At 50.6% G+C, this 27,948-nt stretch overlaps 2 protein-coding genes across 2 annotated transcripts in view; both read left to right on the forward strand.

The window, feature by feature from the left end:
• KRI1 (KRI1 homolog) overlaps nucleotides 1–19,578 on the forward strand; it is a 32,209-nt gene extending 12,631 nt beyond the window's left edge. Inside the window, exons 10-19 of the mRNA XM_077346135.1 lie at nucleotides 4,734–4,842; nucleotides 5,035–5,130; nucleotides 5,268–5,438; nucleotides 6,229–6,304; nucleotides 7,580–7,680; nucleotides 8,276–8,417; nucleotides 10,093–10,223; nucleotides 10,349–10,413; nucleotides 12,057–12,152; nucleotides 18,220–19,578. Coding sequence (XP_077202250.1) covers nucleotides 4,734–4,842; nucleotides 5,035–5,130; nucleotides 5,268–5,438; nucleotides 6,229–6,304; nucleotides 7,580–7,680; nucleotides 8,276–8,417; nucleotides 10,093–10,223; nucleotides 10,349–10,413; nucleotides 12,057–12,152; nucleotides 18,220–18,613 — 1,381 coding nt within the window. The 3' untranslated portion in view covers nucleotides 18,614–19,578. The remainder of the gene's footprint in view (nucleotides 1–4,733; nucleotides 4,843–5,034; nucleotides 5,131–5,267; nucleotides 5,439–6,228; nucleotides 6,305–7,579; nucleotides 7,681–8,275; nucleotides 8,418–10,092; nucleotides 10,224–10,348; nucleotides 10,414–12,056; nucleotides 12,153–18,219) is intronic.
• A 410-nt stretch (nucleotides 19,579–19,988) lies between these two features.
• Nucleotides 19,989–26,116, forward strand: LOC143841611 (galactosylceramide sulfotransferase-like). The gene is made up of 2 exons (XM_077346136.1): nucleotides 19,989–20,533; nucleotides 23,013–26,116. Exons 1-2 carry the CDS (start codon nucleotides 20,430–20,432, stop codon nucleotides 24,166–24,168), a joined length of 1,260 nt encoding a protein of 419 aa, XP_077202251.1. The 5' UTR covers nucleotides 19,989–20,429; the 3' UTR covers nucleotides 24,169–26,116.
• Nucleotides 26,117–27,948: the final 1,832 nt, after the last annotated feature.

Below are 27,948 nucleotides of genomic sequence, written 5' to 3' on the forward strand. Positions count from 1 at the left end.
CCGAGAACTTCCAGAAGTACAGGCAGGATTTCAAAGAGGCAGAGGAACTAGAGATCAAATTGCCAACATACGCTGGATCATGGAGAAAGCTAGGGAGTACCAGAAGAACGTCTACTTCTGCTTCATTGACTATGCTAAAGCCTTTGATTGTGTGGAGCACAACAAATTGTGGCAAGTTCTTAAAGAGATGGGAATACTAGAGCATCTTATTTGTCTCTTGAGAAATTTATATGCAGGTCAAGAAGCAACAGTGAGAACTGAACATGGAATCACTGACTGGTTCAAAATTGAGAAAGGAGTTCGGCAAGGCTGTATACTGTCGCCTTGCCTATTTAACTTGTATGCAGAGCACATCATGAGAAATGCGGGATTAGAGGAGTCACAAATTGGGATCAAGATTGCAGGGAGAAATATCAACAACCTCAGATATGCAGATGATACCACTCTAATGGCAGAAAGTGAAGAGGAACTAAAGAGCCTGTTGATGCGGGTGAAGGAGGAGAGTGCAAAAGTTGGCTTGAAACTCAACATCAAGAAAACAAAGATCATGGCATCCGGCCCTCTCAATTCCTGGCAAATAGAAGGGGAAGAAATGGAGATAGTGACAGATTTTATTTTCCTGGGCTCCAAGATCACTGCAGATGGGGACTGCAGCAAAGAAATTAAAAGACGCTTGCTCCTGGGGAGGAAAGCTATGGCAAATCTAGACAGCATCCTAAAAAGCAGAGATATCACCCTGCCAACAAAAGTGCATTTAGTCAAGGCTATGGTCTTCCCAGTTGCAATGTATGGCTGAGAAAGTTGGACCATAAGGAAGGCCGAGCGTCAAAGAATTGAGGCTTTTGAACTCTGGTGCTGGAGAAGACTCTTGCGAGCCCCTTGGACTGCAAGGCGAACAAACCGGTCAGTCCTCGAGGAGATCAGCCCTGACTGCTCTTTAGAAGGCCAGATCCTGAAGATGAAACTCAAATATTTTGGCCACCTCATGAGAAGGAAGGACTCCCTGGAGAAGAGCTTAATGCTGGGAGAGATCGAGGGCAAAAGAAGAAGGGGACGACAGAGAATGAGGTGGATGGATGGAGTCACTGAAGCAGTAGGTGCAAACTTAAATGGACTCCGGGGAATGGTAGAGGACAGGAAGGCCTGGAGGATCATTGTCCATGGGGTCGCAATGGGTCGGACACGACTTCGCACCTAACAACAACAACAACAAACGACTGTAGCCAGGTCCCAACAAAGAAATGGGTTGTTGAGACAAAGAAACTAGCTGCTGGGAATATGAAGAAATATTTCTTGTCTAGAAGGGCTGATGGCCCATTTCTGGCAAATCCTGGATGATTGCTTGTGCCTGGGGATAGTGGTAAGGGAAAAGACAAAGACCAAATCTTGGATTAGATTTGGTGTTGAAAGAGAGTGGCCAGTTCCCCTTACAAGACAATGTGCTTGGCTGGCTGGAGGGGAGTCTTTGGTGGGGTGCCTTTGTCTCTCTGTACTTGCCAGGTGTGCTGACAAACTCCTCTTTTGTTTGCAAGCAAGTAGGTTGGGGGAAGCCTAAGTCCAAGTCCTGCTTCAGAGCCAGAAGTGGGGTTTAGTTGCTCTCCCATTATGCTTTGCAAGGCTTGACCTGGCTTTTCTCTCTCTGGTGCCAGGGTCTGCTCAGGAGTGTCAGGAAGGGTTGACACGGGTGTGCCAGCCTTTGATGGAGGGGTGACAGCCCACATAACACAAGAGCCAAGCTCAGACACAATCCCTTCTGCCCACCCACGTACAATCTGCCTAAATTCACAGAATCAGCATTACTGTCAGATGGCTATCTCTTATATACCGCTCTCCCTTACAGCTCATGGTGGTTTACAATGAACATTCATAATAACAGTACAGAGGAACATCATGATTTGAACTCATAGCATTTCTAACAGGAACTAGTGACATTCCTAACATTAATAATTTGTAATTCCTAACTGTGTAACTGATAACAGCACAACTGCAATTTAACTCAATCTGGAAGCATTGATGGATCTGCAGTTTCCCTGCATCTCTGCTGGGTGCAGTTGATGGTGGGAGGGGCTTTTGGGATCTGGTTGGTGGCATTGTTTAATTGGCCTTTGACTGAAAGCTGGGTGGAAGAGCTCCCTTTTGCATGCCCTGTGGAACTGTTTTAGCTCTGGCAGGGCCCTGATCTCTTCTGGGAGCTCGTTCCACCATGGGGGTGGGGGGCAGGACAGAAAAGGACCTGGTTCTGGTCGAGGCTAGATGAGCATTCCTGGTGCCAGGGATCACCAGCTTCTTGGAACTTGTAGAGGCAGCGAGGCAGGCACTCAGGGCCCAGGCCCCATATAGCCTTGATGGTAATTACCAGAACCTTAAGTCTGTTCCAAAGAGCCTCTTGTGGCGCAGAGTGGTAAGGCAGCCATCTGAAAGCTTTGCCCATGAGGCTGGGAGTTCAATCCCAGCAGCCGGCTCAAGGTTGACTCAGCCTTCCATCCTTCCGAGGTTGGTAAAATGAGTACCCAGCTTGTTGGGGGGTAAACGGTAATGACTGGGGAAGGCACTGGCAAACCACCCCGTATTGAGTCTGCCATGAAAACGCTAGAGGGCGTCACCCCAAGGGTCAGACATGACTTGGTGCATGCACAGGCGATACCTTAAGTCTGTTCCAATGTTCAACTGGTAACCAGTGCAGCTGTTGGAGACGTAGGCCCTCCAAGGTGTTCCCACGAGAACCCTGGCTGCTGCGTTTTGCACCAGTTGTAGCTTCCTGATCAGGGATAAAGGTAGGCAAACATAGAGCAAGTTGCAGAAATCTAGTGACTGTCCTGTGAATCATTGTGCTTATGTGTTCTGGGGCCAGGTAGGATCCAAAAGCCTGGAGGAAGAGCTCTGTTTTGCAGGCCCTGTGGAACTGTTTGAGTTCTGGTAGGGCCTCGATCTCTTTGGGGAGCTCCTGCACCCCAAATATAAGTCCTAATGCAGTAGGGTGCAGGAGCTCCCCAAGATTTAGGTGGATAGCTGTGTTGGTTTGACAGTAGAACAAAGTTTAAGTCCAGGGGCATCTTGAAGACCAATAAAGTTCAATTCTGGGTAGAAGCTTTCTTGTGCATGCACAATGCTTCAGATACATTGAAACAGACTTCCTCAAGCCTTACATGGCAGGGAGAGTTTGTGGTTATGAAGGGCTAGTCAGGCATCTTGACTCTGTCTCTTCCTGGCAACTGTCCCCCCCCATGCATGTAAGTCTTGAGGAAATCTGTGTCAGTGAAGTACTGCTTGTGCACAAAAGCTGACCTTTAGCCAAGATAATGCTGAGTTTGTGTCTGGATAATGTATCATCTATTGCATTGGCCCACAGTGGGTGATATGCCTCCAGTAGCAAGTGGGCACTTCCCAACTAAGCATCAATTGCTGATTTTCGTGCCACTTCCTTGGGAGGAGGAAAGGCAGCAGAAAGGTAAGTTGCAGGCCTCTAGCTCACTGGAGAGTGTGGGAGGCTGAATGGCTAAGCTTCTTGGTGGCCTATGAGGCCCAGCCTCCATTGCTGGGCTACAGCACTCTGCAGGAGCCCTTCTGCCCTATGATGGCCCTCGGGCCTGATCAGGGTCCTTTTTGCCTAGTGCAACCCTCCCAATTAACACAATGAACAGGAGAACCTTTTTTTTAAGTTTTATTTTTCTACTGCAGCAAAAAATAGACACAGGGGTAGACCCAAATCTTTGTGTACCATACAGTGTTACGCAGAATTTTATACAATCACATCATGCCTATCTTATAGGTCAAGGGCCTAGACCAGTTCTGTATTGCCACTTTATGAGACTCATTTCCTCCCACAGGCCTCCCCAATAGCTACTGATACATTGTTTACAGCAGGGGTAGTCAACCTTTGGTCCTCCAGATGTTCATGAACTACAATTCCCATGAGCTCATGGGAATTGTAGTCCATGGACATCTGGAGGACCACAGTTTGACTACCCCTGGTTTACATAATGGAAAGTACAACCCTTCCTCTTTGACCTAGATGCAGAGGTTGACTGACCCAATCCTTATCTATTGTTCCTCTTAATATTTGTGAAACAGCCTAGGGGGTGGAACGTGTCCTGGGTGTCCTGGTTGGAATAGGGCCCTGCCCCTGCAGCTCCTGCCCTTTATCCCTGGACTCTAGCCTCTTTGCCTCAGTGCCTGGAGTCAGCAGCAGGTAAGGGAGAGGGCCCTGGGCAAAGGGTGGAGGGCCTGTTAACGAGGGCCTCCCAGCCTGCTGCCTGCTAAGGAGCTCTGTCCTGGGCCTGCTAATGAGCTGGCCAGCCCCCGCCCACCCCACTTGATCTGGCTGCGAGCTGCTCTGGAGTTCGAGCGGCCTAAAGCCACCTTAAGCTGCCTGGCCAAGGGCCAGGGGAGGGGGCCCTTTCAAGGCCCGTTCTTAGGAACAGGCTTTGATGCTAGTCTTTCTTCATTATCTGTAAACCCTCTGAGTAATTTCGAGGAGTAGCACACAGGGGCTGGCCCTCCCTCTGGATTGAACATGGAATCTCCCTGACACTTCCAATAGGTGATCCGTCAGTAAGAAGGTTATAATCTCATTGTCACTACATCACCCATTCATAGCCTGTTTTTAAAGTAGGCTTTGATATTAGTACCCAGAATAAAAAATTGTCCTTGAGACGCCAGTGAGCTCAGCCTTTGATTTACAAAAGGGGTTGGTGATGATGGGAAGTTGGTCCTTTGTTCTTCTCCTGCAACAGGGAGCCAGCAGGGTCAGACTCCTCCGATGAGGGTGAACTCTTTCTCCAGAAGCAAGATGACTTTGAGCGCAAGTACAACTTCCGCTTTGAGGAACCTCAGGCCCAGCTGGTGAGAACAGCAGCACCCTCTGCTTTGATGGGCCTCTCTGTGGGGCTGGGATGTTGGGGTCGGTCCCTCTGAGGCCTTGCCGGCATGATTGCAGGGAAAAGCAAAGTCCGGATGGGGCCCGCAGGCTGATGTCTCTGGCCTCCTGTGCAGGAAATCTTTTCCCACTTTCTCTGCCTCCCCCACCCTGGCCAGATTCATTCGCATCCCCGCGTCATCTCAACTTCAGTGCGAAAAAAAGATGAACGCCGGAAGGAGAAGCGCTTGGAGATCCATGTGCGCAAGAGGAAAGTGAGTACCGTCTCTGGGGGTTCTCATAAGGGGGAGGGGGATCTGGCCCAATGGGTTCCTTTTGGCCTGGGGCAGAGGTGGGTACAAGGATGCCCCAATGTGTGACCTGTCCACATGCTGTGCATTGTCCCTTGAAGGCCAGAGAACACAAGCAGGAGGAACTGAAGCAGCTGAAAAACCTGAAGCGACAGGAGATCCTGCAGAAACTGGCGAGGCTGTGTGAGATCACAGGCAGTGAAACCAACCCCTTCCATGAGGAGCACCTGGAAACGGACTTTGACCCTGCCCAGCACGACCAGCTCATGGAGGTGAGGCAGCATTCCCTATTGCTTGAGGTGGAACCATGGTACGTTCACACTGTGCCTCACAAATGTAGGGCAGCATGGTCTCTACATTGGAGGTGAGGTACTGTCATTACCCCACAATGTAAAATGGACAAAGGCAGTTCCTTAGACAAGTCCAGTTTATTTGGCTCATGGAGATCAAAAATTAATGGGATTTGCTGACGCATTTCCCAGGTCACCTGCTGCTTTCGTGCAAATACTAATGGCAGTTCTAGCCATGTTTCCGTATGTAACCTCTCTTGACTAGTTGCCAACTGGTTAGTCTGTCTGTTCTAGGACGTCATCTTTCACTCCCTTCCCCCCCTCCTCCTCCTCCTCCTCCTCCACATAAGCAAAGTCCTAAGTTAGTGTCTCAAGAGCCCTTTGCTGAGCCATGTGTAGCTTCCCTGAGTGCAGTTCCCCAGTGTGGCCTCTGCCCTGTGTTTCAGGAAGCCAAGCCAAGGCCATTGCCCCCAGGGGGAATGGGCAAGCTGCAAGCCTCATGGCTCATCTGGTCCATAGTGATTCCAGATGTGGCCATCTGTCTCAGGCCTGTCCAGGGAGGAAGTTCCACTGCCTAGAAGGATTCTCTGGTGCTTTCCAGGATACCAGAAGCAGAGATCAGTGCTGGGAAGTTAGAAAGTTGAAATGGAAGCCACGATTGAATGCAAGCAGCGCTGGGGGGGGGGGAGGCATTGGGGAGGGGACATGAATCAGGACCCAAGCACCCCTGGAGGAGAGACAGTTCTTGAATGCTGATGTTCTTATTCTTTAGGAACTCTTTGGAGATGAATATTATGACATCAATGAGGAAGTGAAGCCCCAGTTTGAAGCAGAGGATGGAAGCGATGGTGCGCTGGAAGTCTTGGGGCAAGGGGCTTGGTGGGCAAGGTTATGGCTGCAGAAAGCTTTGGCAGTAGCCTTAGAGTCCTCATGTTGGAGCCACTGTCTTTTAAGGGGGGGATTAGATGACTTCATAAAGGAGCCCTAAAGGTAAAGGTACCCCCTGTGCAAACACTGAGTCATGTCTGACCCTTGGGGTGACGCCCTCTAGCGTTTTCATGGCAGACTCAATACGGGGTGGTTTGCCAGTGCCTTCCCCAGTCATGACCGTTTACCCCCCAGCAAGCTGGGTACTCATTTTACCGACCTCGGAAGGATGGAAGGCTGAGTCGACCTTGAGCCAGCTGCTGGGATTGAACTCCCAGCTTCATGGTCAGAGCTTCAGACAGCATGTTGGCTGCCTTACCACCCTGTGCCACAAGAGGCTCTGAAGGAACCCTAGGATGGGGAAATGGGAAGAAACCAAACAGCCGTGGCTCCTGAAGGCCACTGGGAAGATTCCAGGCTGCACATGGCCATTTTTATCTGCTCATAGAATTTTTAATTTACTCTTAGCAGCTTGTGGGGTGGGGTTGGGGCTGTTCTGCACCCACCACAGGGTGTGTCTGTTCAAGAGAGGGAATGCAACGAGGGGCCAGGGCAGAATGCTGGCAATGTGTTGCCCCAATTCAGCTGAAAGCCTCTTGGAGAATCTGTCTACACAGTTAGAACTGTACTTTTGGCCCCAGAGGCTGGCAGGATTGTTCCAGTGAAAGTTGAGCTTCAGAGATCCCCCTTGTGTGGCAGTGGCAAAAAAAAATAAATAAATGAGAATCTTGGTCACCTAGTTCCTCCAGAGCAAGGGTCCCCAAACATGGGTGCCTGTGGAATTTTTAGGAAGTGGTTGGGGCCAAGTGGCACTTTAGCCCAGCAGACTTACCTTTGGCTGTTGGAGAACTGATTAGCCATGCAGATTTAAAAAATGCTGTTTTGTGACTGGCTCTGTCTCTGATGGCTGCCATTTTGTGGCTGTGTCTGCTGAGCTGTGTCAGGAACCCAGAGGCTCAAAAAGGTTGGGGACGCCTGCTATAGAGGCCTGCGGTCCCCTTTTCTTTTCCCTTGGTCCTTGTCGTATAAGGGATTGTTGTAGATTGGAGAATTCTGTTTGCTAACAGAATGAGATCCTGCAATCTGTTCTGCAGTGCAGACACAGCACCTAATGACCAGGTGGGTTTCAGTGAGTAGCAGAATCTGGAGTCACTGCTTTGAAAACAAGTAAAATCTTTTAATTTCTCCCAATCGAGATGAGTGGAATTGGGATAAGTGGACAGGAAAGGAGGACCCTGAGGCTTCCCTGCAGCAAACGGAGGAATTCCAGCCGCACTGCGAGGATCCTGACTTTGTGGTACGTCTGCATTCTTATTGGGGGTCTCATCCCTGGTTACCAGGGTGGGGGAGAAACCAGTGGGAGGTGCTGTTCCTTGATCCTGCCACTCCAGTGTTGCAGAGGCTGGTGGAAGATGAGATGAGGCATGAGAAGCAGCATGCAAATGCTCAGGCAAAGAATGAGGTGCCTTGGGTTATCTGCAGTTTGTGATCAGGGCCCAGTTTCAGCATCTGACAGCAAGCAGAATTGGCCATGGAAATTGCTGAAGTGGTGGCCCCCTCTTCTCCACTCCTCGCAAACTCCAAGCCCCTTTCTGCTTTAACAGCTGCTCAGTGTTCTGAAGATAAATGAGAGCTGCATTTCTCAGGAGTCCTTCCTGAGTGGGTCTTGCTGTGATCTGTTAGCAGAGTTTATCCCATTCTCAGTGGCTGCACATGTACAAGACTCAGGAGGTTGACTGTGGAGCTTCAGAGAACTGGGTTGCTGGCTTCTGGGTGTAGACCCAGGACCCTATGGTCTTTCTTCCATCTCTCTCGCTTGCCTGGAGGGCCAGAAGTGATTAACCAGGGGTGCCTCTCAACTGCCTCTGCTGTTTGTCTGTTCCCTCCCCCAGATGGATGCTGATTATGATCCCACCCAGCAGCCGGTGTCTTCAAAAAAGAAACGGAAGAAGGCGATCCCCCTGCTAGGCAAAAAGAGGCGCCAGTCGCTGTTTGCAAAAGCCCTCCAGAAAGAGAGAAAGCCCTTTGACCCGGGTAAGACTGTTTCTTGGACTGGCATCATACTTGGGGAACGTTTTAGCGGCTGAGTGATGGCAAACGGCAGTAGAAAAGGCAAATGGGGCACTGGGGTGTATTATTCAGTTTGTTTCCCAGCAAGCCGACTCACGGCAAGTTACACAATAAAGCCCCACAAAAACTATAGTATCCCCATTAAAACTATATCCCAGCAGAAAAATCTCCCCCCCCCCCGCCACTATAGGGTGTGCCTTAGGGCAAGGGTAGTCAACCTGTGGTCCTCCAAATGCTGGCAGGGGCTCGTGGAAATTGTAGTCCATGAACATCTGGAGGACCACAAGTTGACTACCCCTGCCTTAGGGGGAACAATGAGGTGGTCCACTGGTGGCGATAGTCTGGCCTGGTGGTGCTCTCTTCTAGGGGGGGCTATCTTCCATGCCCTGGCCTCAACCATAGATCTGGCAGAAGAGCTCTGTCTTGCAAGCCCTGCGGAATGCTGAAAGCTCCTCCCACAGGGCCCTCAGCTCTTCCAGGAGCTCGTTCCACCAGGTTGGGGCCAGGACCGAAAAGGCCCTGATCCTGGTCGTGGCCAGGCGAACTTCCTGGGGGCCAGGAATCGCCTTTTGCAGAGCATAAAACCTTACAGGGGGCATAGAGAAATAGGCGGTCCCTCAGATATGTGGGTCCCTGACCACGAAGGCCCTTGAAGGTCCAAACCAAAACTAGGCTTTTGCACCAGGGGCCTGATTCGGCTTCGGCACCCATTAAAGTCAATGGCACCATTGACCTTAATGGGAATTCCAGTGTTCTCATCTTTCCTGGGGCCGGAGGGGATTCCAGTTACAGTCTCCAAACTTTCAGGGTAGCTAACCCTCCTCTGAATTTCAGAACGATTGGACCACGGAGTCCATGTCCAGGGGCTCCGAAAGAGAGTGCCTCCATCTGCTTCATTCTATCCAATGGGATGGACTCCCATTGCACTGCAATGGGCTGAGCAAGAAATTCAAAGTAAAGCTGCAAAGATATGATTCTGCCTCCCTTAGATGGTCTTGCTAAACGTTTTCCATTCCCTTGGAGTCTCTATCCAGGAAGCCAGCCAGTTGGCTGCTCTATGAATCAGTGAATAGCCACAGGTTTGAGGCTTATTTCCAATAGTTAAAAGGTAAAGCACCTGTGCAAGCACCGAGTCACGTCGGGCCCTTGGGGTGACGCCCTCTAGCGTTTTCATGGCAGACTCAATACGGGGTGGTTTGCCAGTGCCTTCCCCAGTCATTACCGTTTACCCCCCCAGCAAGCTTGGTACTCATTTTACCGACCTCGGAAGGATGGAAGGCTGAGTCAACCTTGAGCCGGCTGCTGGGATTGAACTCCCAGCCTCATGGGCAGAGCTTTCAGACTGCATGTCTGCTGCCTTACCACTCTGCGCCACAAGAGGCTCTTGCTTTTCGATAGTTACAGCTAAGCAAAATCTTCTTCCAAGGGGTTTCCAGGGCTGGAATAATGGTTCACGTATGCTGCTGCCCACCCAGGGCGTAGATGGTCATCTCAGCTCAGAGGGACGCAGCTAACGGAACACAGCAGGGCGGCTAGTGCAGCAGGAGCATCAGCATTTGGGTTGGTGGGCTGGGCTGGATCATCAAGCCTCTATGCTCTGATGAAAACCCTCTTGGGGTTTTTGGTTTTGTTCTGGCAGCAACAGAGACATTTGAGAAGTACCTGGATGAGTTCTACCGCCTTGACTATGAGGATCTGATTGGAGATCTGCCGTGTCGCTTCAAGTATCGCAATGTGGTTCCCTGCAGCTATGGTCTCTCCACAGAGGAGGTAACAGTTCCCATGGTGGGTGGGGGAAGGAGAAGAGAGCTCTGAGCCCCCAATGCCCTCCCTTGGTGGGCAGTGACTGAAGCACCAGGCCTCACACCACTCTCTCTCCCTCCACCCATCCAAAGATCTTGGCTGCTGATGACAAGGAGCTGAACCGCTGGTGTTCTCTGCGGAAGGCCTGCATGTACAGGTTTGTGCACCAGGGGCAGAGGGAGAAGAGGAATAAAAATAAAATTTATTTCTAGCCCACCCTCACATATTGTTCAGGGCACAATGAAACATCATCAGTCGGTACATCAGTATCAGTACATATAAATAAAAGGTAAGAGGGTGCTGGGAGGAGTTTGCACTCATAGCCGACCAGTCAGGTATGCTGTCCCAGCTCTCCCATCCCTGATTGGCCGGCCATCCAACGAATGGCCTATCAGGAATGATGTCCAGCCCATGCATGCCTCCCCCTCTGGCTTCTATTTGGAAGAAGTGCGAGGTGGTGAGTGGGAGCTGTAAGGGAGGGTCCGGGGCCTGGGTCTGCAAGGCCTGTGGGGGTGGGGAAGGAGGAAGGGAGCCCCCCACCAGTGCTCACCCCTGACAGAGTGGTTTCTCAGTGGAACAGGCTTCCTCGGGAGGTGGTGGGTTCTCCATCTGTGGAAATTTTTAAACAGAGGCTGGATAGCCATCTGATGGAGAGGCTGATTCTGTGAAGGTTCAAGGGGTGGCAGGTTACAGTAGATGATTGTGATGTAAGTGTCCTGCATAGTGCAAGGGGTTGGAATAGATGTCCCATGAGGTCCTTTCCAACTCTGTTATTCTATGATTCACCCCCGCCTGGAGTAGCCCCGGCTGTCACCTTGCTAGGCCTCAGTGGTGCTGAGGAGGAGGGAGAAGGCATGCACGTCCCCGCACTCCTGCCGCTCCACATGGCTCTTGCCGCGACCTTGCCAGGCTGAGGCGGGGCTCCACGGGTCAGCCAGGGTCAGCCACTGCCTGAAAACCCTCACTGAGTGCTTCATGCCCCCCCCCCCCGAAAACGTCTGCAGAAGCTTTGGCACGCCTTTTGGGGCTGCGAAGGGAGGAGCGGGGTCCTTTTCAGGACATGGGAGGGAGGGGCGGAGTCCTTGCCAGCACTTCTACCACTGCTACAAAGCGCTTCCTCCCTGCCATCCCCAAAATGCCTGACAAGGCCTCTACTGGCCTTCCCAGGGCCAGACCTCTTTTGGGCCAGAGACCCTGAGCAGCTGTTGCTCTGAAGTTCTCAGTGCTCTTTGGAAAGGGGATATGAGGAAAAGGAGGGTCTTACAGGTAGGCTGATCCTAGACCGTTTAGGGCTTAAAAAGCACTTTGAACTTGTCTCCAATCTGGAGCCAATGCAGGTGCAGCTGGCAGTGAAGGCTGATGACAGCTGAATCTCCTCATGGAACTGGGGACTTTGCTGGGCTTGGTGGGAGGGGAAGGCCTCTAGGACACTTCCGGAATCAGAGCTCACCCCTGAAGTTTTCCAAAGAGCTCAAGATTTCTTAGGCTAGAAGCAGTGCCCATGAGTGGGTTATGAAGGGAAAGCATAGGAGGTGGGGTGTGTCTGCATGGGCAGGGAACTGCATGAGCAAACCTTGTTTCAGTGTATTTGAATCTATCATAATGAAAAAGTTACTCAACTGGGGGGTAATGAAGTAGAGAATATTGGGGAAGGAATAAATTATGGAACTGGTCTCTGAGCTTGGTTTTGGGGGGACCTCTTTGCTCTCCCTCTCCTAACCCAAAATCTGTGGGTGTACCTGTCTTGGGTCTTCAGTTATGCGTAGGAGTTTTTGACCAGGGTATCTGGTTTCCCTGCAGGTCAGAGAAGGAAGAGCTGCAGGACAAGCAGGTCTATGAGTGGAAAGGCCAAAACACCTGGAAGAAGCAACAGATTCTGAAATCCCTTTGGGCAGAGTACGTATGCTTGGGGCTTGGGCAATGTGAGCTCTCAGGGATGGAGAAGCGGGGAACCAAAAGTATCTTGTTATTAACCCAGCCTTTTTCAAACTTTTGACTGTAGAGAAGCCCCTGAAACAATTTTTCAGGCTTCAAGGAACCCCAGAAGTGATGTCAGCTGGCCTTGTGGAAGTGACATCATCACCCACGTTATCAGGCAGGCTCAAGGAGGACTGAGGGGGGAGAGAAAGGAGGCAGTTGAAGATGGTGTAGGCATGCAGGCTGCACCTCCTCCCTGGTACAGAAACTATGAGAACTCACTCACACTTGGAGGGGGCAGGGAGCAACAGAAATATCTGGTTCTCCAGCTTCTGGCTGAGTCCATTAATCTGATCAATTAGCATAACATATCCCAAACAGATTGCAGAATGTGGCTGCTTACTGTGGTCCGTAATGGGTGAGTCATGCCACATGTTATGGGGGTGGTGGCAACATGGGTCATCCAGAGAAGTGTCTGCAGTCTTCCTTTGCACCAGTTTTAGGGAAGCTGGTGTGAGAAGTGGGAGGTCCATCTCCTCCATTAGCTGTTCAGTACAGTTCATTCTGCTTTCAGTTGCTAGCTCCTTGTTACTTGATTAATTAGTATTATAGACCAGTGGTCTCCAACCCCCGGTCCGGGGACCGGGACCGGTCCGTGGATCAGTCAGTACCGGGCCACGGCTCCTCCTCGTCCTCCTCCCCAGCAGCTGCTGCCTTGGGGGCTGCCCTGCCACTCTGCCTCCGGCTCATCTTTGGTGCTCTCTGGTGGCTGCCATGGCTGGGGCTCCCCCTTGGTGTGGTACTGCGCAGCTGCTGCTGGCAGCACCCCCCAGCGGGTGTCGGGAAGTCAGGGGCACCAGTGCGAAAGCAAGTGGAGCAGGGGCTCAGGCGGTGGCGATGTCCCTCGACAAAAGACTACCCACCCCTCGGGCCTCAGTAAAATTGTCAAGCATTGACTGGTCCCCGGTGATAAAAAGGTTGGGGGACCACTGTTATAGACTGCCGTTCGCAGCAGCTTACATCAGTTAAGAGAGCAACAACATTAAAACATCCCACCCACCCTCCGCTACCCAACGCCATCTAAGCCGTCAGCAACAACAATAATTTCAGGCGCCTGATGATGCATCAATGAGAGCGGGGAGGGGGGAAGAAAGAATGAGGGAGAGGGCAGCCCCCCCCTCCCTTCTTGCCCCCTCCCTGTCTTTCAGGCCCTGTGGAACTGATTCAGATCCTGCAAGTCCCTCAGCTCTCCTGGTAGGAGCCAAGGCCAAGAAGGCCCTGGTTGAAGCCAGACAAACTGCACACTGGCCAGGGACCTCCAACCAATGATACCTTACAGAGCGCTGTGGGGGGGGCAGAGGAAGTAAGATGGTCCCTCAAGTACATTGGGCCCAGGCTGCAAATGGCCTTAAAGGGCAACACCAGAACTTTAAACTTGATTTGGGGCAACTAGTGCAGCTGCCTCAGCACTGGCTGAATTTGGGCTCTCCCAAGATGTTCCAGAGACAACTCTAGCAGTTGCATTCTGCACCAGCTAATGTTTCTGGGTCAAGGATAAGGGAAGGCCCGCATAAACTGAGTTACAGAAATCTAATCTGGAGATGTTGTTTGGTTCATTGTGGCTAGGTGGTCCCAAGACAGGGTGCTAGTAGCTGGGCCTGGTATAGGTGGGAGAATGCAAGTTGGGCTAGTCTGGTGACCTGGGCATCCATCGATAGGTCATCATCCACGATTGCCCCCAAGTTCCATGCCGTGGGTGAGATCTTAACTTGCACCCCAGCCAAGGAGGGCTTCCAAATCTGGCCCAGGACCCCAGACGACAGGACCTTTGTCTTGAAGGGGCTGAGTTTCAGCCACCTTTGCCTGATCAAAACCGTCACCACTTCCAAACATCCAGCAAATCGATCTGGGGGAGACCAGTGGCCGTCCATCAAGAGATAGGGCTGGGTGTCATCCACATACTGGTGACAACCCAACTTGAAACTCGGTACCAGTTGGGTCAGAGAGCCCATGAAGATGTTAGAGCGTAGGGGCGAGCACCACACCCTGTGAAACCCCACAAGGAACATGGTACATGCGGAATTGCTGTTCGCCCATAGCACCTCTCTGTGTCTGGTTCTGGAGAAAGGAGACCAGGCACTGAAGTGCTGTCTCACAAATTCCAGTGCTGGCAAGGTGGTAGGCTTCCAACTTGTCATCAGCCATGTCAAATGCTGCCCACCTCTCCACCCCTCTCCACCCTGGGAAGGATCAAGAGCCAAAGTTTCCTCCAAGAATGCTAGGAGCTGATCCACCATGACAGTTTCAGTCACTTTCTCCAGAAATGCTTGGTGCAAGACAGGGTGCTAATTAGCCAGGTCATGGGGTCAAGCAATATTTTTTTTCAGCAACAGGTGCACCGCTGCCCTCTTAATCCCTCTGGGAACTCCCCCAATGTGAGGGAGGAGTTTATAATCTCCCAGAGGGGACCTCCTGTCCTCTGATCTCGTTTGAAGAGCCAAGAGGGACAGGGATCCAATTCAAGCAGCAAGTGGTGGCCAGCAACCTGTCCACTTTGGACTGAAGCCATCAAACGTATGCCCCCAAGGCGACCCAGGAGGGCATGGGACAGCTTTAGTAGATCCACCTCTACCACCATGCCAAAGATCAAATTCAAGATGTGGCCAACCTGATGAGTGGGGCCGTTAAGAAATTGCAGGAACCACGTGTCACCATGGTCAAGACCATGTCTGATCCAGGTTCTGAAGATGATGACTCTGCATGGATGTTGAAACCCACCAAGATTAGGAGCTTGGGGAACTTCCACCTCAAGCAGCCACAACAGGGCAGCTGGCGGTGTGTTAGGGGGATAGTACACCAACCAGGTGGCCAAGTTCTCAACCGACCCTGAACCAATACACTCCACCCCTAGGATCGATGGTGTAGGGAGAGCGTTATAGGCCACACACCCCTGAGGCCTGAGACTGATGAAGGACCTAGGATCCAGGTGGAGCAAGTTCTTTCAAGGCGACTGTTTCGCCTTCTCTTGCCCAGGTCTCGGTGACGCATGCCAGGTCAACCCCATGCTCTGGGTTGAGTTGAGGTACTCACAGAGAGTTGCGGTCTTGTTAATCAACCAGGCATTGCACAGCATCGTTGTCGCTGCCACCCTAGCCTCCTCCCCATTGTATCTTGGGATGGGACAATACCTTCTCCCAGCCCTTCTATTGTCAAATCTTCTCCCACAGCGTTATCTCCCCTGGCCATTAATGTTTGGGAGTTCCAACCCCGCACTAATCCCCTCCCTACATCCCCTCCGGAACCCAGGCACCCTGGCACTCCAACCTTAGCAGCTAACAACCACGTAACTAGACAACAAGCTAACTAACTATTACCCCATCTTTCCCAAGCCCCTCCTCCCTCTCACCTAACTATAGCTAACCTATTAACTAAAATTCAAACTCACCAGGTCTCGGTCCTCCCTAATCCCTCCAAAGGAGCTTCTCTGGGAGAGGTCTCACCCTAACAAACAGGCTAAAATATTAGTGTCAGGGAGCTAACCCAAGAGGGAGTCAACTCCTCTGATGAGGGATCTACCCCCTGGCATGCTGGGCAAAGCCAACGATCTCGACAAGCTGTGTGAACACAGCAGAGACTGATCCCTTTGGGACTTCAGCGCCTGGGGGTGGGGGCGGGGTTCTGGAGATCCTTGGTGCACAAGGACTTCAGGAAAGCAGATTTTAAAAGACTTAAAGGCATGTTGGGTAGAGTCCCGTGGTCAGAAAGACTTAAAGAGCTGGGAATCCAAGAGGGCTGGGAGTTTCTTAAAAGTGAAATACTGAAGGCTCAATCACAAACAATTTCCTTGAGAAGAAAAGATGGAAGGAGCCTAAGAAAGCCAAGCTGGCTCCATAAGCAGTTGTCAAATGATTTGAGGAATAAAAAAGAATCATTTAGGAAATGGAAGGAAGGCTTCATTACCAAGGATGAGTATAAACTAATAACCAAAAATTGTAGGGGAGTGTTAGAAAAGCTAAAGCTCAATATGAGCTTAAGCAAGCAAGAAATGCTAACCATAGCAAAAATGACTTCTTTAGTTATATTTCATGCAAGTAAAAGAATAAGGACACCATAGGACCACTGCGAGGACAAGAAAGTGAAATTATAACAGATGATGAAGAGAGGGCTGAACTGCTTAACTCCTATTTCTCCTCGGTCTTCTCTTGTGAGGGAAATAGTGATCGGTGTGGCAAAAACGTAACACAACACGAGGGATGGGAATGGTGGCCTAGGATCACTGTTGGAGCAGTCGACAAACACCTAGTTTCTTTAAATGAAATGAAGTCTTTTGGGCCTGATGAACTGCATCCAAGGGTACTAAAAGAACTTGCAGATGTCATCTCTGAACCTCTGTCCATTTGCCCATTTTTCCATTGTGTTCAGATCTCGTTGAACTCTGTCTCTATCTTCCGGAGTATTTGCCAGTCCTCCCAATTTGGTGTCATCTGCAAACTTGATGAGTAGTCCCTCCACCCCCTCATCCAGATCATTAATAAATATGTTAAAAAGTACCAGGCCGAGCACCGAGCCCTGGGGTACCCCCCTACTCACCTCTCTCCAGTCTGATGAAACACCATTGACAACAACTCTTTGATTGCGGTTCTCTAACCAATTCCCTATCCACTTAACTATTTGAAAATCCAGATTGCAGTCCTTCAACTTATCCATCAGAACATCATGGGGAACCTTGTCAAAAGGTTTACTAAAATCCAAGTAAATGACATCAACCGAATTTCCCCGATCCAGCAAACCTGTTACTTGGTCAAAAAAGGAAACCAAGTTGGTCTGGCAGGACCTGTTGGAGACAAATCCCTGCTGACTTCCTTGGATCACCAAATTGTCCTCCAGATGTTTGCAGATCGCTCCCTTTAATATCTGCTCCATTATCTTCCCCACAACAGAGGTCAGACTCTGTAGTTTGTAGTTTCCCGGGTCTGTAGTCTGTAGTTTCCCAGGTCATCCTTCCTTCCTTTTTTGAAGATCAGAATAATGTTTGCTCTCTTCCAGTCCTCTGGGACATCTCCACCTCCACCTTAAAGAGGTCCCGAAGACGATGGACAAGGGCTGTGCAAGTTCTCTGGAAAGTTCTTTGAGCACTCTCAGGTGCATTTCATCCGGACCAGGGGATTTAAACTCATCCAGTGCAGCTAATTGCCTCTCGACAACCTCTTTATCCATGTTAACCTGCCACCCAGACACTATCCTTTGGCTACTGCCATCTCTAAATGTGCCTAAACCCTTTGACCTGTGGGAAAAAACAGATGTAAAATAGACACTAAGCCTTTCTGCTTTCTCTGCATCTTTCGTTAGAGTTTGTCCATCCGCACCCAACAGTGGGCCTATTGCCTCCTTTACTTTACGTTTGCTCCTCACATAACTGAAAAATCTTTTCTTGTTACAATGGGCTTCCCTGGCCAATCTTAGCTCACTCTCAGCTTTGGCCTTTCTGATGATCTACAGTGCCTAGTAACCTGTAGGTACTCTTCTTTAGAGCCTGTCCTTCCCTCCATTTCCTGAACATCACCCTTTTCTTTCTTAGTTCCTCTTGAAGTTCTCTGTTCATCCAAATAGGCTTCTTAGAGCTCTTGCAGTGTTTTCTTCTTTCTGGGATAGTCATTGATTGAGCATGCAATAGCTCTTGTTTGAGTAGCGCCCACATGCTCCCTTCCCTTCCAGCATTTTCGTCCATGGTATGACACTCATCATGTCTCTGAGTTTATTAAAGTTTGCCCTACGAAAATCCATGTCTAGCTACAAGCTTCCTTGGCTCCCCATCTCAAAAGGAATTCTATGAGGACATGGTCACTTCCCCCTAGGGTCCCCACCTCCTTCACCTCATCCACCAACTCTTGCCTGTTGTTCAGGTCCAGTATGGCTGAACCTCTTGTGGGTTCATCTACCATTTGATAAATGAATAATTCTACAAGGCTCTCACCTTCCCTTGCTTTTCACCATTTCTTTCACCTTGTAGCACTCTTAAAAATGCCTATGCTTCATCTTCTTGCAGGGTGGGCCAAGCAGAGGGTCTCACAGCACCCCCAGGCAAGAAAGGAAAGAAGAGCCAAGAAAATGCCTCATGTCAGGAGCTGCCTTCTGAAGAGCCGTCCCCCGTCAGCCCCGTTTGCAAGGAAGAGGAGAGCCGGCATCCCACTGGAACTCCTAGAAGGGCTCCGGCTCTGGTTGTGGGCAAGGTTGCCCCTGCTCTATCTGGCCCAAGACGGCGAAGAGGCAGAAAGGGGCTGCTGCTGGGCACAAAGGTGCGGGTTGGGGGCTCAGAGTTCAGCAGCTATCGGCTCCAGGCCTATGGCCTCAATCCCAAGCGCCTGCACTACCGCCAGCTGCTTCGGGAAAGACAGAAGAAACAGCAGAAGAAGTCCAGCAAGACAGGTGGAGCCAAGTGACACAGGGAGAACTGTTCTGTCTGCCCTTGAGCCGAGCTGCGCTGGTTGGACCTCACGAAGGAAGCAACCATTGCTCACCCAAGGGTGCTCCATCCTGGTTGCTGTGCTGCAAAAGAAGGCTCTGTGATCCAAGTTCCTGTTACTTGGATAAATCCCTTGGGTCTTCTACCATGCCTGCATTTGGCTTTGGCTTCTGCTTTCAAGAGAAAGGGAGTGGCTGCTATAGTCCAGGAAGCAGTATCAGCAGCCCCGTTGGTGATTGGTACCAAATCCATTCAGCAAAGCTGCGCTTTAAAGAGAGAATATATGGCACGGATGGCTCCAGATGTTCATGGGCGGGAACTGTAGTCTATGTACAACTGGAGAGCCACCGTTTGGCCACATTTCTTCAAGGAAGTCAGTGCTTGCCTCTTCAGTTACTTCTTTAGTGCTGTGACTGTCAGAAGTTCATGCCCTGCCATCTTTCAGCTCGGAGTCCTGCCCTTTTCTGCTGCTGTAGACGGACTAAACACAGCTACCCACCTTGATCTACCTTAAGTGGAAGGAAATGCCCCCTAGATGAAATAGGAGTATTCTGCCGATCTTCAGAAGCACTCAAGGCTGGGATTTACCAGAATCTTCATTTTTCCTGCTTGGTGGACATAAGTAGCCTGCTCCCTCCCCCTTCCCCCCGCACCGAGGCAGCCCCTCCAACTTTGTGACCCGGAGGTGACAGAGCAGCTAGTCAAGGGCTCAAGAACAGCTTTGAGAGAGGTAATCCATACGAAAATCCTCCGACCGCCTGTTTAGGGTCCTTATCGATGGATGAGTGGCTGTTGCAGAATGGTGTTCCTTGAACTTGACCACCTACCATTTTATTGTTTGTGCCCCATTCTTACACCCTCCACTGGATTGCTGGCCCACACATTTTTAAAACTGCCCAAAGTACCAATTCTGCTCAATAAAACTCTATCCAGTTGGCTTTAGCATGTAGTTCAAAAAATCTGCACAGTGGGGCCACTTTTAAACTTGGGTAAATATTTCTGCAAATGCAGGGACCCTGAAAAGGAGGTGAAAACTAAAAAGCCATCCCTGCACTTGCAAGACATTAGAGCAGCATTTTGGGTTGTTACTACAGCCCCAAATAGTGCCTTGCTAGCATCATCTTGCGTGATGCGTTGTAGGGGTCATCCCAGTCCCCATGCAGCCTTGCTGGATGGAAGGTGGCACTTTTGCTCAAGAGCAGGAGCTGAGGTGTAGCTCTTAGTCCCCCAGGCCAGGCCCTTTCCACTCCAAGCTCTTCCCCCAATCTGCTTGGCCATGTGGGTAAGGGAGCAGAGAGAAGCTGGGGGGGTGGGGAGGTGGGAAGCAGCTGCTGGGGGTGGGATCAAAAGTTTTGAGGGGCCAGCAAGGGAAAGGGACCAATGGGAAGGCCTGAAACTTCCTCTCTCTCTGAGCCCTTGTGGATCTCCCCCTTGTACAATCTGCTGGGTTTTGGTAATATTTTTGGTCATTGCTGGAAAGGCAGTGACATCCCTTGCCTGTGTGGAATAGGAGTGAAAAGACTGGTGCTCCCACCACCCCCATCTGAATTTGGTCCCCCTGGTTAGGAGCAGCATCCTTGAGGATATGAGGTGGCCGCTCCGACCCTATCTGCCCCCTTACTTCTGTCTCCTTGCCCGCCTGCCAAGGTTCTGAGCAGCTTTAGAGAGGTGACATAAGGCCAGTCTCCTGGCTGAGAGGCTTAAAGGACAGAAGCACAAGCCAGAGGGCAGGTTTGGTGTTGGGAGCGTCAGTCCCAGCCGTTGAGGTCGCTGCTCTGGGCAACTGCAGGGACATGAGTTGCTTTTGGCTGTCCTTTGCCATCTGGAAGCGCCGCTCCTGGGTGGTGGCTTTCCTCTTCTTCCTCTTGCTGCTGCTCCTCAGGCCCCTGGTCAGACAGTGAGTACTTTGGACCAGCCTGGGGGAGGGGCTGTTGCTGCTTTTGTTGGGTCAGCAGAGGCTGCCTTGGAAAGGTCAGCCTCATCTTCCCAGGGCCCCGACTCAGTCTGCAGGCAGGTCCCAAAGGAGCAGAAGTGCTGCTGGTCTGTCTCCTGGGGACTATGGCTGCTCTAGACGGGGAGTTCTCGCGCAGTCTAAGCCCGCCAAGCAGAAAGGGCCATCAGAGGGCAGCTGACTTAGGGTGGGGTTCTCAAGGCAAGAGGCTGGCCATTGGCCCGTCAGCAGAGCACCTTGGGGGTTCTGGGTCCTGAGCCAGGCTGGCCCAGTTTGGCTTCTTTGAGCTGGCATCATCCGGCTAGGCTGGGCCATCCAGGTGTGGGCTCTGTTCGCTGTAGGGGTGAATCTGTCTCCTCTCAAGTGAGCTGGCTGGCTGCAAAGATCACCCCCAGAAATTGCTTGCTCAGAAATTCTCTTTTTGCAATTGAGGAGTCCTGGTGTGTGACTCCATTAGAAGAAGAAGAAGAGTCAGTTCTTATAGGCCACTTTTTCTCTGTTAGGGTTCTCAAATTAGCTTATCATCCGCTTCCCTCTCCCCACAGCAGACACCCTGACAGAACTGCTTGGTCAGAACAGCTTTATCAGCTGTGGTGAGCCCAAGGTCACCCAGCTGGCTGCATGAGGGGTAGGAGCGGGGTTTAGAAGTTGGTGTTCCTAACCACTACCCCAAGCTGGCTCTACAAGAGCCTGTAAGATAGTGTTCGCCAACCCCCGGGCAGCAGACCGGTACTGGGCCGCGGGGGGGGGGGGAGGCGTGGCTGTTGGCACGCCTTCCTCTCCCCCCCTCTGGTCCCTGGGCCTCCCTCTCCCCCCCCTTCCGGTCCCTGGCCCAAAAAAGGTTGGGGACCACTGCTGTAAGAGACCCTTTGGGGCTCAGAGCAGGCGTATCTGCCATTCACTGGCTATGCTCCGGCATATCTGCATTGTCACTTCCTTGCTTCTCTGTTCTTGGGAGTTTGCTCCTCCTGGGATACCTCAACAGGATTTCCTGACCTCCAGAGTTTGTATTTCTGGATTGCTACCCGCCAGCTCCTGCTGTTCCATGGAGAATGACAGCCCTTTTCCGACTGAGGCATGTGGTGCTGTGCTCTTTGCCACAGGCCTCCTGGGCATGGGCTTTGATTTCTCATTCACACAGCGAATATGATGCTGGGTTTCAACAGAAAACCAAGTGCTTTTGTTTGGTCTCTGCCATATGAATGGCCTGAACAGGTGAGCTGAATGTGCTGGCTCATGAGTAAGTGAAGGGTGGGATTCCTGTTTCACCAAAGTAAGGGGGAAAGCAAGCAGCCCTGCACAAGAAATGGAACCTTCATGCTGAGACCAAAAAATAAGAATTATGTCAAAACACACTAAGCTCATGAAAAGACTATCATAATTTTCAGAAATTAGGACACTGGCAGTCTTCAAGCAAAGGCTGGATACACACTTTTCTTGGATGCTTTAGGGTGCTTAGGGCTGATCCTGCGTTGAGCAGGGGGTTGGACTAGATGGCCTGAATGGCCCTTTCCAACTATGATTCTAAAGTATTTAAATGTCATTTAAAAATCACATCCCTAGGGCTTTGCATGTAAGTGCCTAGGCCTGTTATAGAGACAGATGTTCAAATATGCATCTACAAGTTAAAAGGTATTTTGGCTAAAAGCCTTCCTCACTGGTAAAATTCAAACTGAGCACTCTGTACAATAAAAAAAAAGATATATACAAAACTCATCCATACAGAATGGGCCTAAAATCCATCATATGCCAAACAGGCCTTGCCCACAGGAAAAGGTTCACCGTGGATGATGAATGGATGATAAGTTCCAGCATGGGCCCCTCTTCACAATGTGCAGTCTTTCATATGCCCAGTCCTCAACCCTCACAGCTCCAGTGGAGTGATTGGGGGCCTGTCAAAAGCTAGAATGGAGGCTTCTGAGTCCTTATATCCCAGCTAGAAGATGATAGAGGAGTCAGGTTGCAGAAGAACAATGCAGAAGGTTAGTTAGGGCAGAGGGGAAAAGCCAAAGAGCAAAAAATCACCCTAAGAATACTTTGACCCTATTCAGCTGGGTGGGGCGGGGGGGGGGTTGAGGGTTCCATTCTTCTAAACGTGTGAATGAGCTTGGGAATATCCCCAAGTTTGGCTTCCAAAAGCTTACAACCCAAAAAGTCTTGTTGGGCTAGAATTGAGCTCTTTCACTGCAGACCAACCCGGCTGCCCTATGCGCACAGCCTAAGACCAGCTTTTTGTAGTCATGAACATGTAGGATGTGGTGCTTCACCATTCAAGGATTGCACAAGCAGTTGGTGCCTGTAGTCCCACTTTGCAGCTTCCTTGAGCTCCTGCAAGCAGCCTTTCCAGGCATTAACCTACTTCTCTGAATTACCTTTGTTCCAAGCTGCGCATGTTGATCCACCTTCCTGTGGCCCTCTCTTACAGTGAAAGCCTGACGATCAACCCGAGGGCAAAGCCGTTCCACCTTCGTCAGCAGACCACCCCGACCCGCTCTATAGCGAAGCAGGGGAGGTCAGGACAAGCTAGTGTGGGGAAAGGGTGGACCTTCAACATTCTCTTTCTGAAAACCCACAAGACAGGGAGCAGCACCGTGCAGAACATATTGTTCCGTGCTGCCGAGCGGCACAACCTGACCGTGGCCTTTCCCCGCTATTCCTATCAGTTTGCTTATCCTGAACGCTTCTCCAGGGACTTTGTGGAAGATCTCCTGCCAGGGCCCACGGCCCATTTCACCTTGCTTTGCAGCCACATGAGACTGGACGTGGGGGAAGTGCGGGCTGTCTTGCCCCCTCCAGCCGTCTTCCTTACTATCCTGCGCGACCCAGTGCAGACTTTCCTGTCTGTCTTCCACTACTACCAGAACATTGTGCCTGCCTTCCAGCCACTGGCCAACCACTCCAGGCCACTTCTTGCGTTTCTCGAGGCCACCGGCCGGTACTATAATGCTCAAGATGCCAGCAATGGGCTGGCCAGGAACCCCATGACTTTTGACCTGGGCTTGAACATGACCCAGGAAGCCACGCAGAGCGGCCAGTGGGCAAGAGAGCTAGAAACGCTCAACCAGACCTTTCAGTTGGTGATGATTGCCGAATATTTTGATGAGTCTTTGCTTCTTGTGCGGGAATTGTTGGGGCTGGACATGGAAGAGCTGGTGTACGTTCGGCTCAATATCCGTCATAAGGAGGAAGAACCGTTGGCCAAGGAGCTGGTAAAGAAGATCCAGGCCTGGAACTGGCTTGACGTGCAGCTGTATCGATTTTTCCAGAGCATATTCTGGCACAAGGTGGAGCGCTATGGCTATGTACGCATGAAGCAGGAGCTGGTCACCTTCCGGGCCCTGCTGCAGGAAACTGCAGGGAGGTGTCTGGTGGGGGAGCCTGTTGGCCCAGAGACCGTGCCGGATGAGCTTCGGCCCTGGCAGCCAAGAAGTGTCACCATTCTGGGCTACAGGCTGAGGCCAAACCTCACCACGGACCAATACAGAGGCTGTTTCCGCATGGTCTTACCGGAGCTCCAGTATCATGCGTACCTCTACTACAGGCAATACAGAAGGGACATGCGCCCCCTTCCCACCCCATGACAGATTAGTAGAGACGGCTGCTTGAGGGGCCTGAGGTCCTTTCCCAGTTTTCTGTCCCAGGGCTGCTGAGTAGGTGACAGAGGTGGGGCTTCTGCCCAGTGAGGCTGGAGGTCCCATTGGCTGTGAGAACATTTCCTGAGAACGTTGCTTTGGCAGCAGCTGCCACTGGGGATGTCAGGTCCCCTCTGTCCACTTTCAACTGGGGGCCGGGAGGGGGGGTCAGATTGCCAGATCCTGGTTGGGAAATTCCTGGAGAATTGGGCCTGGGACCCCAGGTGGTCATGGCCCTCCAAAGCCTTCCCTTTGCTCCAGGGGAACTGATCTCTGCAGTTTGGAGACCCTCTGTAATTCTGGGAGGATCCCCTGAGCCCCCCTGGAGGCTGGCATCCCTATCCTGCCACTGCAACACAAGGCTCTCTGCAGTGAGGCTGCTGGAAAGTTGTGTCTGCTTGTCCCCGCACACGGTAGGGCAGGGCAGGTTGAAAGACGGAAAAAGCAGACAGACATCGTCTCCGGTCTGCAGCACCAATGCCATCTACGTGACAAAATTGGAGCTTTTAGACATGTGTCAAGGAATCCGAGATGTTCCAGTTTGTTTGAGATCCTGGGGATGTTCCATTAGAAGACCAAACTGCTCCTCCCAAGGGCTGTGGTTCTCAGAGATGCTGACAGCTGGAGTCCGCTGATATCCTCCTGCCTTTCTTTAAGGTTCTTGGCCATCTGACCAGGCTGATTTCTGGGGGATGCCTGCCAGCACCCCTGTGGAGTTCTTTGGGTAAATAATTGCCAAGGCATAAGGTGCTTCTCTGCTTTTCGGCCAGTGTCTGGCCCCTGCCTCGGATGCTGCTGCTGCTGCTGCCGCCACCACCACCTTTAAATGAGAATGTCCTCAACCAGGCAGAACAGGGCTGACAAAGCCAAAGCAGGTATGTTCCATCACAGCTGCAGACAAGTGTGAGGGAGAAGGAAGGTTGCCATCTCCCACCAACTCTGCAAAAGGGTCTTCTGGATAACCACTACCACCTAATCATTTTACAGGACTCCCAGCTGCCCCATCCAATTCTAGTGTTTCCAAGATGAGAGAGCTCTATGTAGGTCAGAATCATTGCTACCTTCAAATTTATAAACGGTTTATTAAAAACAAGTTTCATAAGCATCACTTTAGCACAGCACAGAGATAAGCAAAAAAGCCTAAATAAATTGGGTGAAATGCAGTCCTTCTGCTAAAACATACCCTATCTGAAGTTAAATATAGAATAGGTCCTTTTCATAAGAGGTTACAAGTTCCTGTTATATATTTGTCAGCTCACCTGGCAGCCACATGATCCAAAATGGCTGCCCACCTCCTCTCAGGCCAGAGCAACCTTCTTCTTTGATGGTCAGCAGGTGAAAGAGACCTTCCCCTGGTTCAAGGGGTTAATATCACTTTCTGTGTCCCACCCACTCCCGGACACTGGAAAAGAGGCTCTCTCCTCCCCTCCCCCGACACCCCAATACCTGCCCCCAGGAGGGGGAAGAGGCTGGAAGAACTCCTTTGTTCCTTGGCTAGGCCAATTTGCATTTGAAGAGAGGTAAGTCATTGACATTGTTCTTCCCCTCTCTCCAAAGCTCAATGGAAAAACAAACTGTGTTTCACGAACCCCCAAACATTTCTGTTCAGCATGCTGCACCATAGCTGTGTGTGTGTTCTTGGCACCATACGTGCACCCCTATATGTATGCAGGCATTTCTTCCATTAAATGATGATAATTCGGCTTCTAAATCTAAGGATCTCTCTTCAAGTCAAAATACATTCTCCCTTTAAATCCTTTATTTTCTTTGTCAGCTTTTGTGTGTTTGTTTGCTGTACTTCTTAAATTCTCCCCCCAAAACGCTTTTCCAATTTAACATGACAGGTTGTTTTGAGTTTCTCTAAGGGGTTCGCAATAAAAATTGGTGAAGATCCTGAGTTCTCCCCCTCACTTTTCTCCTTACACTAAATCCCCCAAATTAATTAGGAGATCACTCATTTGGGTAAAACAGAGTTGCTATCTGTAACTGTTGTTCATTGAGTATCTTCTGAGCAGGAACACATGGGGCCCTGCAGATGAACAGGCCTGCTATGGAGAGGTTTTTCTCAAGTTGTCTCTAATGGTGCTGCTTGCCAACTAATTTATTTGCTACTCCTACATTTATTTGCTCCTACTACACTGCAGCACCTTCCCCCTCAGTCTTTCTGACACCATCAAACCTAAGGAATGCAATGGGGGCAAAGGGAGGGTCTGTGTTCCTGCACAGGAGATACTCAGTGAAAAACAGTTATAGCTCATTGTCTATCTTCTGTGCAGTTCCCACATGAGGATATTAGCCCGCTTGACATAAGGAGGGTAGGTACATGCCTTTATTTAAACAGTGAATGTAACACTGCTTTCCCCACTAGAGTGAACATCCAGTGTGTAACGGCAAACAGAGGTCTCTGCTGAGGACCACATCGCTACACGACAAATCTCCAACAGTGGAACTCCATCCAGGAAGGCCATGGGCGCTGCCACTCCCCTCATGTGCAGCGGGCAGCCCGTGGCAGCCTCAGTGGAGCAGTTCCATATGGTAGAAACAAGGGTTGTGTGCTTTGGCCGCCGAAACAGCCCTTGGAGCCCGAAGCGGCCAGAACTGCGGCCTTGGGGGTGGGGGTGGTGCCAGCGCACCAGTTGGCACAGAGCTCTGTGCCTGCGTGTGGCGGCCGGGTTGTGTGCAGACACTGTCGCCGCCCCTGCCCAGCAGCGTTGGCTGGTTCGGCGACCAAAGTGTACACCCCGAGTAGAAACTCTCCACCTGGAGAGAAGCTTATTAGGACCCACCAAACATACAAATAAACAGTTTTGTATTCTAAAATCTTTTGTCCTCTGTAAATAAAACAAAAGTGTTCTCAGCACATTCAGAGGGTACAAACATCTCTCAGCTTCAGACGAGACCAGAGGAAAAAAACACAGGTAATATAATTTCCTGAGACTTCTGTAACTTTGACAAAATTTTAGGTGCAATGGACAAACTTGTTCTTAACACTCCCAGGGAAAAATTTTGAATATTGAGGGTCTGCCCACACAGCTGCTAGCTTCCTAACCCATCTGGCAGATGTAACCGCCACTAAAAAGCTAACCTCGATGGTCAGCACATCCCATGGCACATCCAATGTCCATTGATTGAGTCAGCACAATGAACAATGACCATTGCAGGACTACAGGATCAGCAGTGTTTGTCTCTTCCTTTGATAAGGGACAAAATATTAGAATGGACTGTTTTAAATACAAAAATACTTTAACAACTACAGGGAAATAGAAAAGTTGTGATACTTTTAATAAAGAAGGCATTGACAGGACTTGGAATGCCATCAAGTTGCAGTTAGATGTAAGTTCCCTACTCAGTCTGTGGTAGCTCTTACTGATTTTGAAAAGATATTTCAAACAAAACTTAATTTACAAGGCAAAATATATAAACTGCTGTTAAAGTATGATATGGAGATGGAGCAAGTGAAAAACTGTGTGGTGAAATGGATGTTGCATTTGAAATGCAGTATTTCACTAGAGCAATGGGAACCGCTACGGAACTTGTGAGACTCAACCTCCTACCACTGGCAGTGATTAAAGGTCGCTACACCAAAATTCCATATGCTGGCAGACTTTGTACATGCTCTTCAAAGCACCCCGAGTTGGTGGAATATGTGAGCAGCACAATCACCTTAGAGATCATAAATCCCGAGGGAGAACAAGATTCATGATCTCTCAACTGCAGTGCACTTCTCTG

Source organism: Paroedura picta, chromosome 7 (genome assembly GCF_049243985.1).
Source record: "Paroedura picta isolate Pp20150507F chromosome 7, Ppicta_v3.0, whole genome shotgun sequence".
Taxonomy (NCBI): Eukaryota; Metazoa; Chordata; class Lepidosauria; order Squamata; family Gekkonidae; genus Paroedura; species Paroedura picta.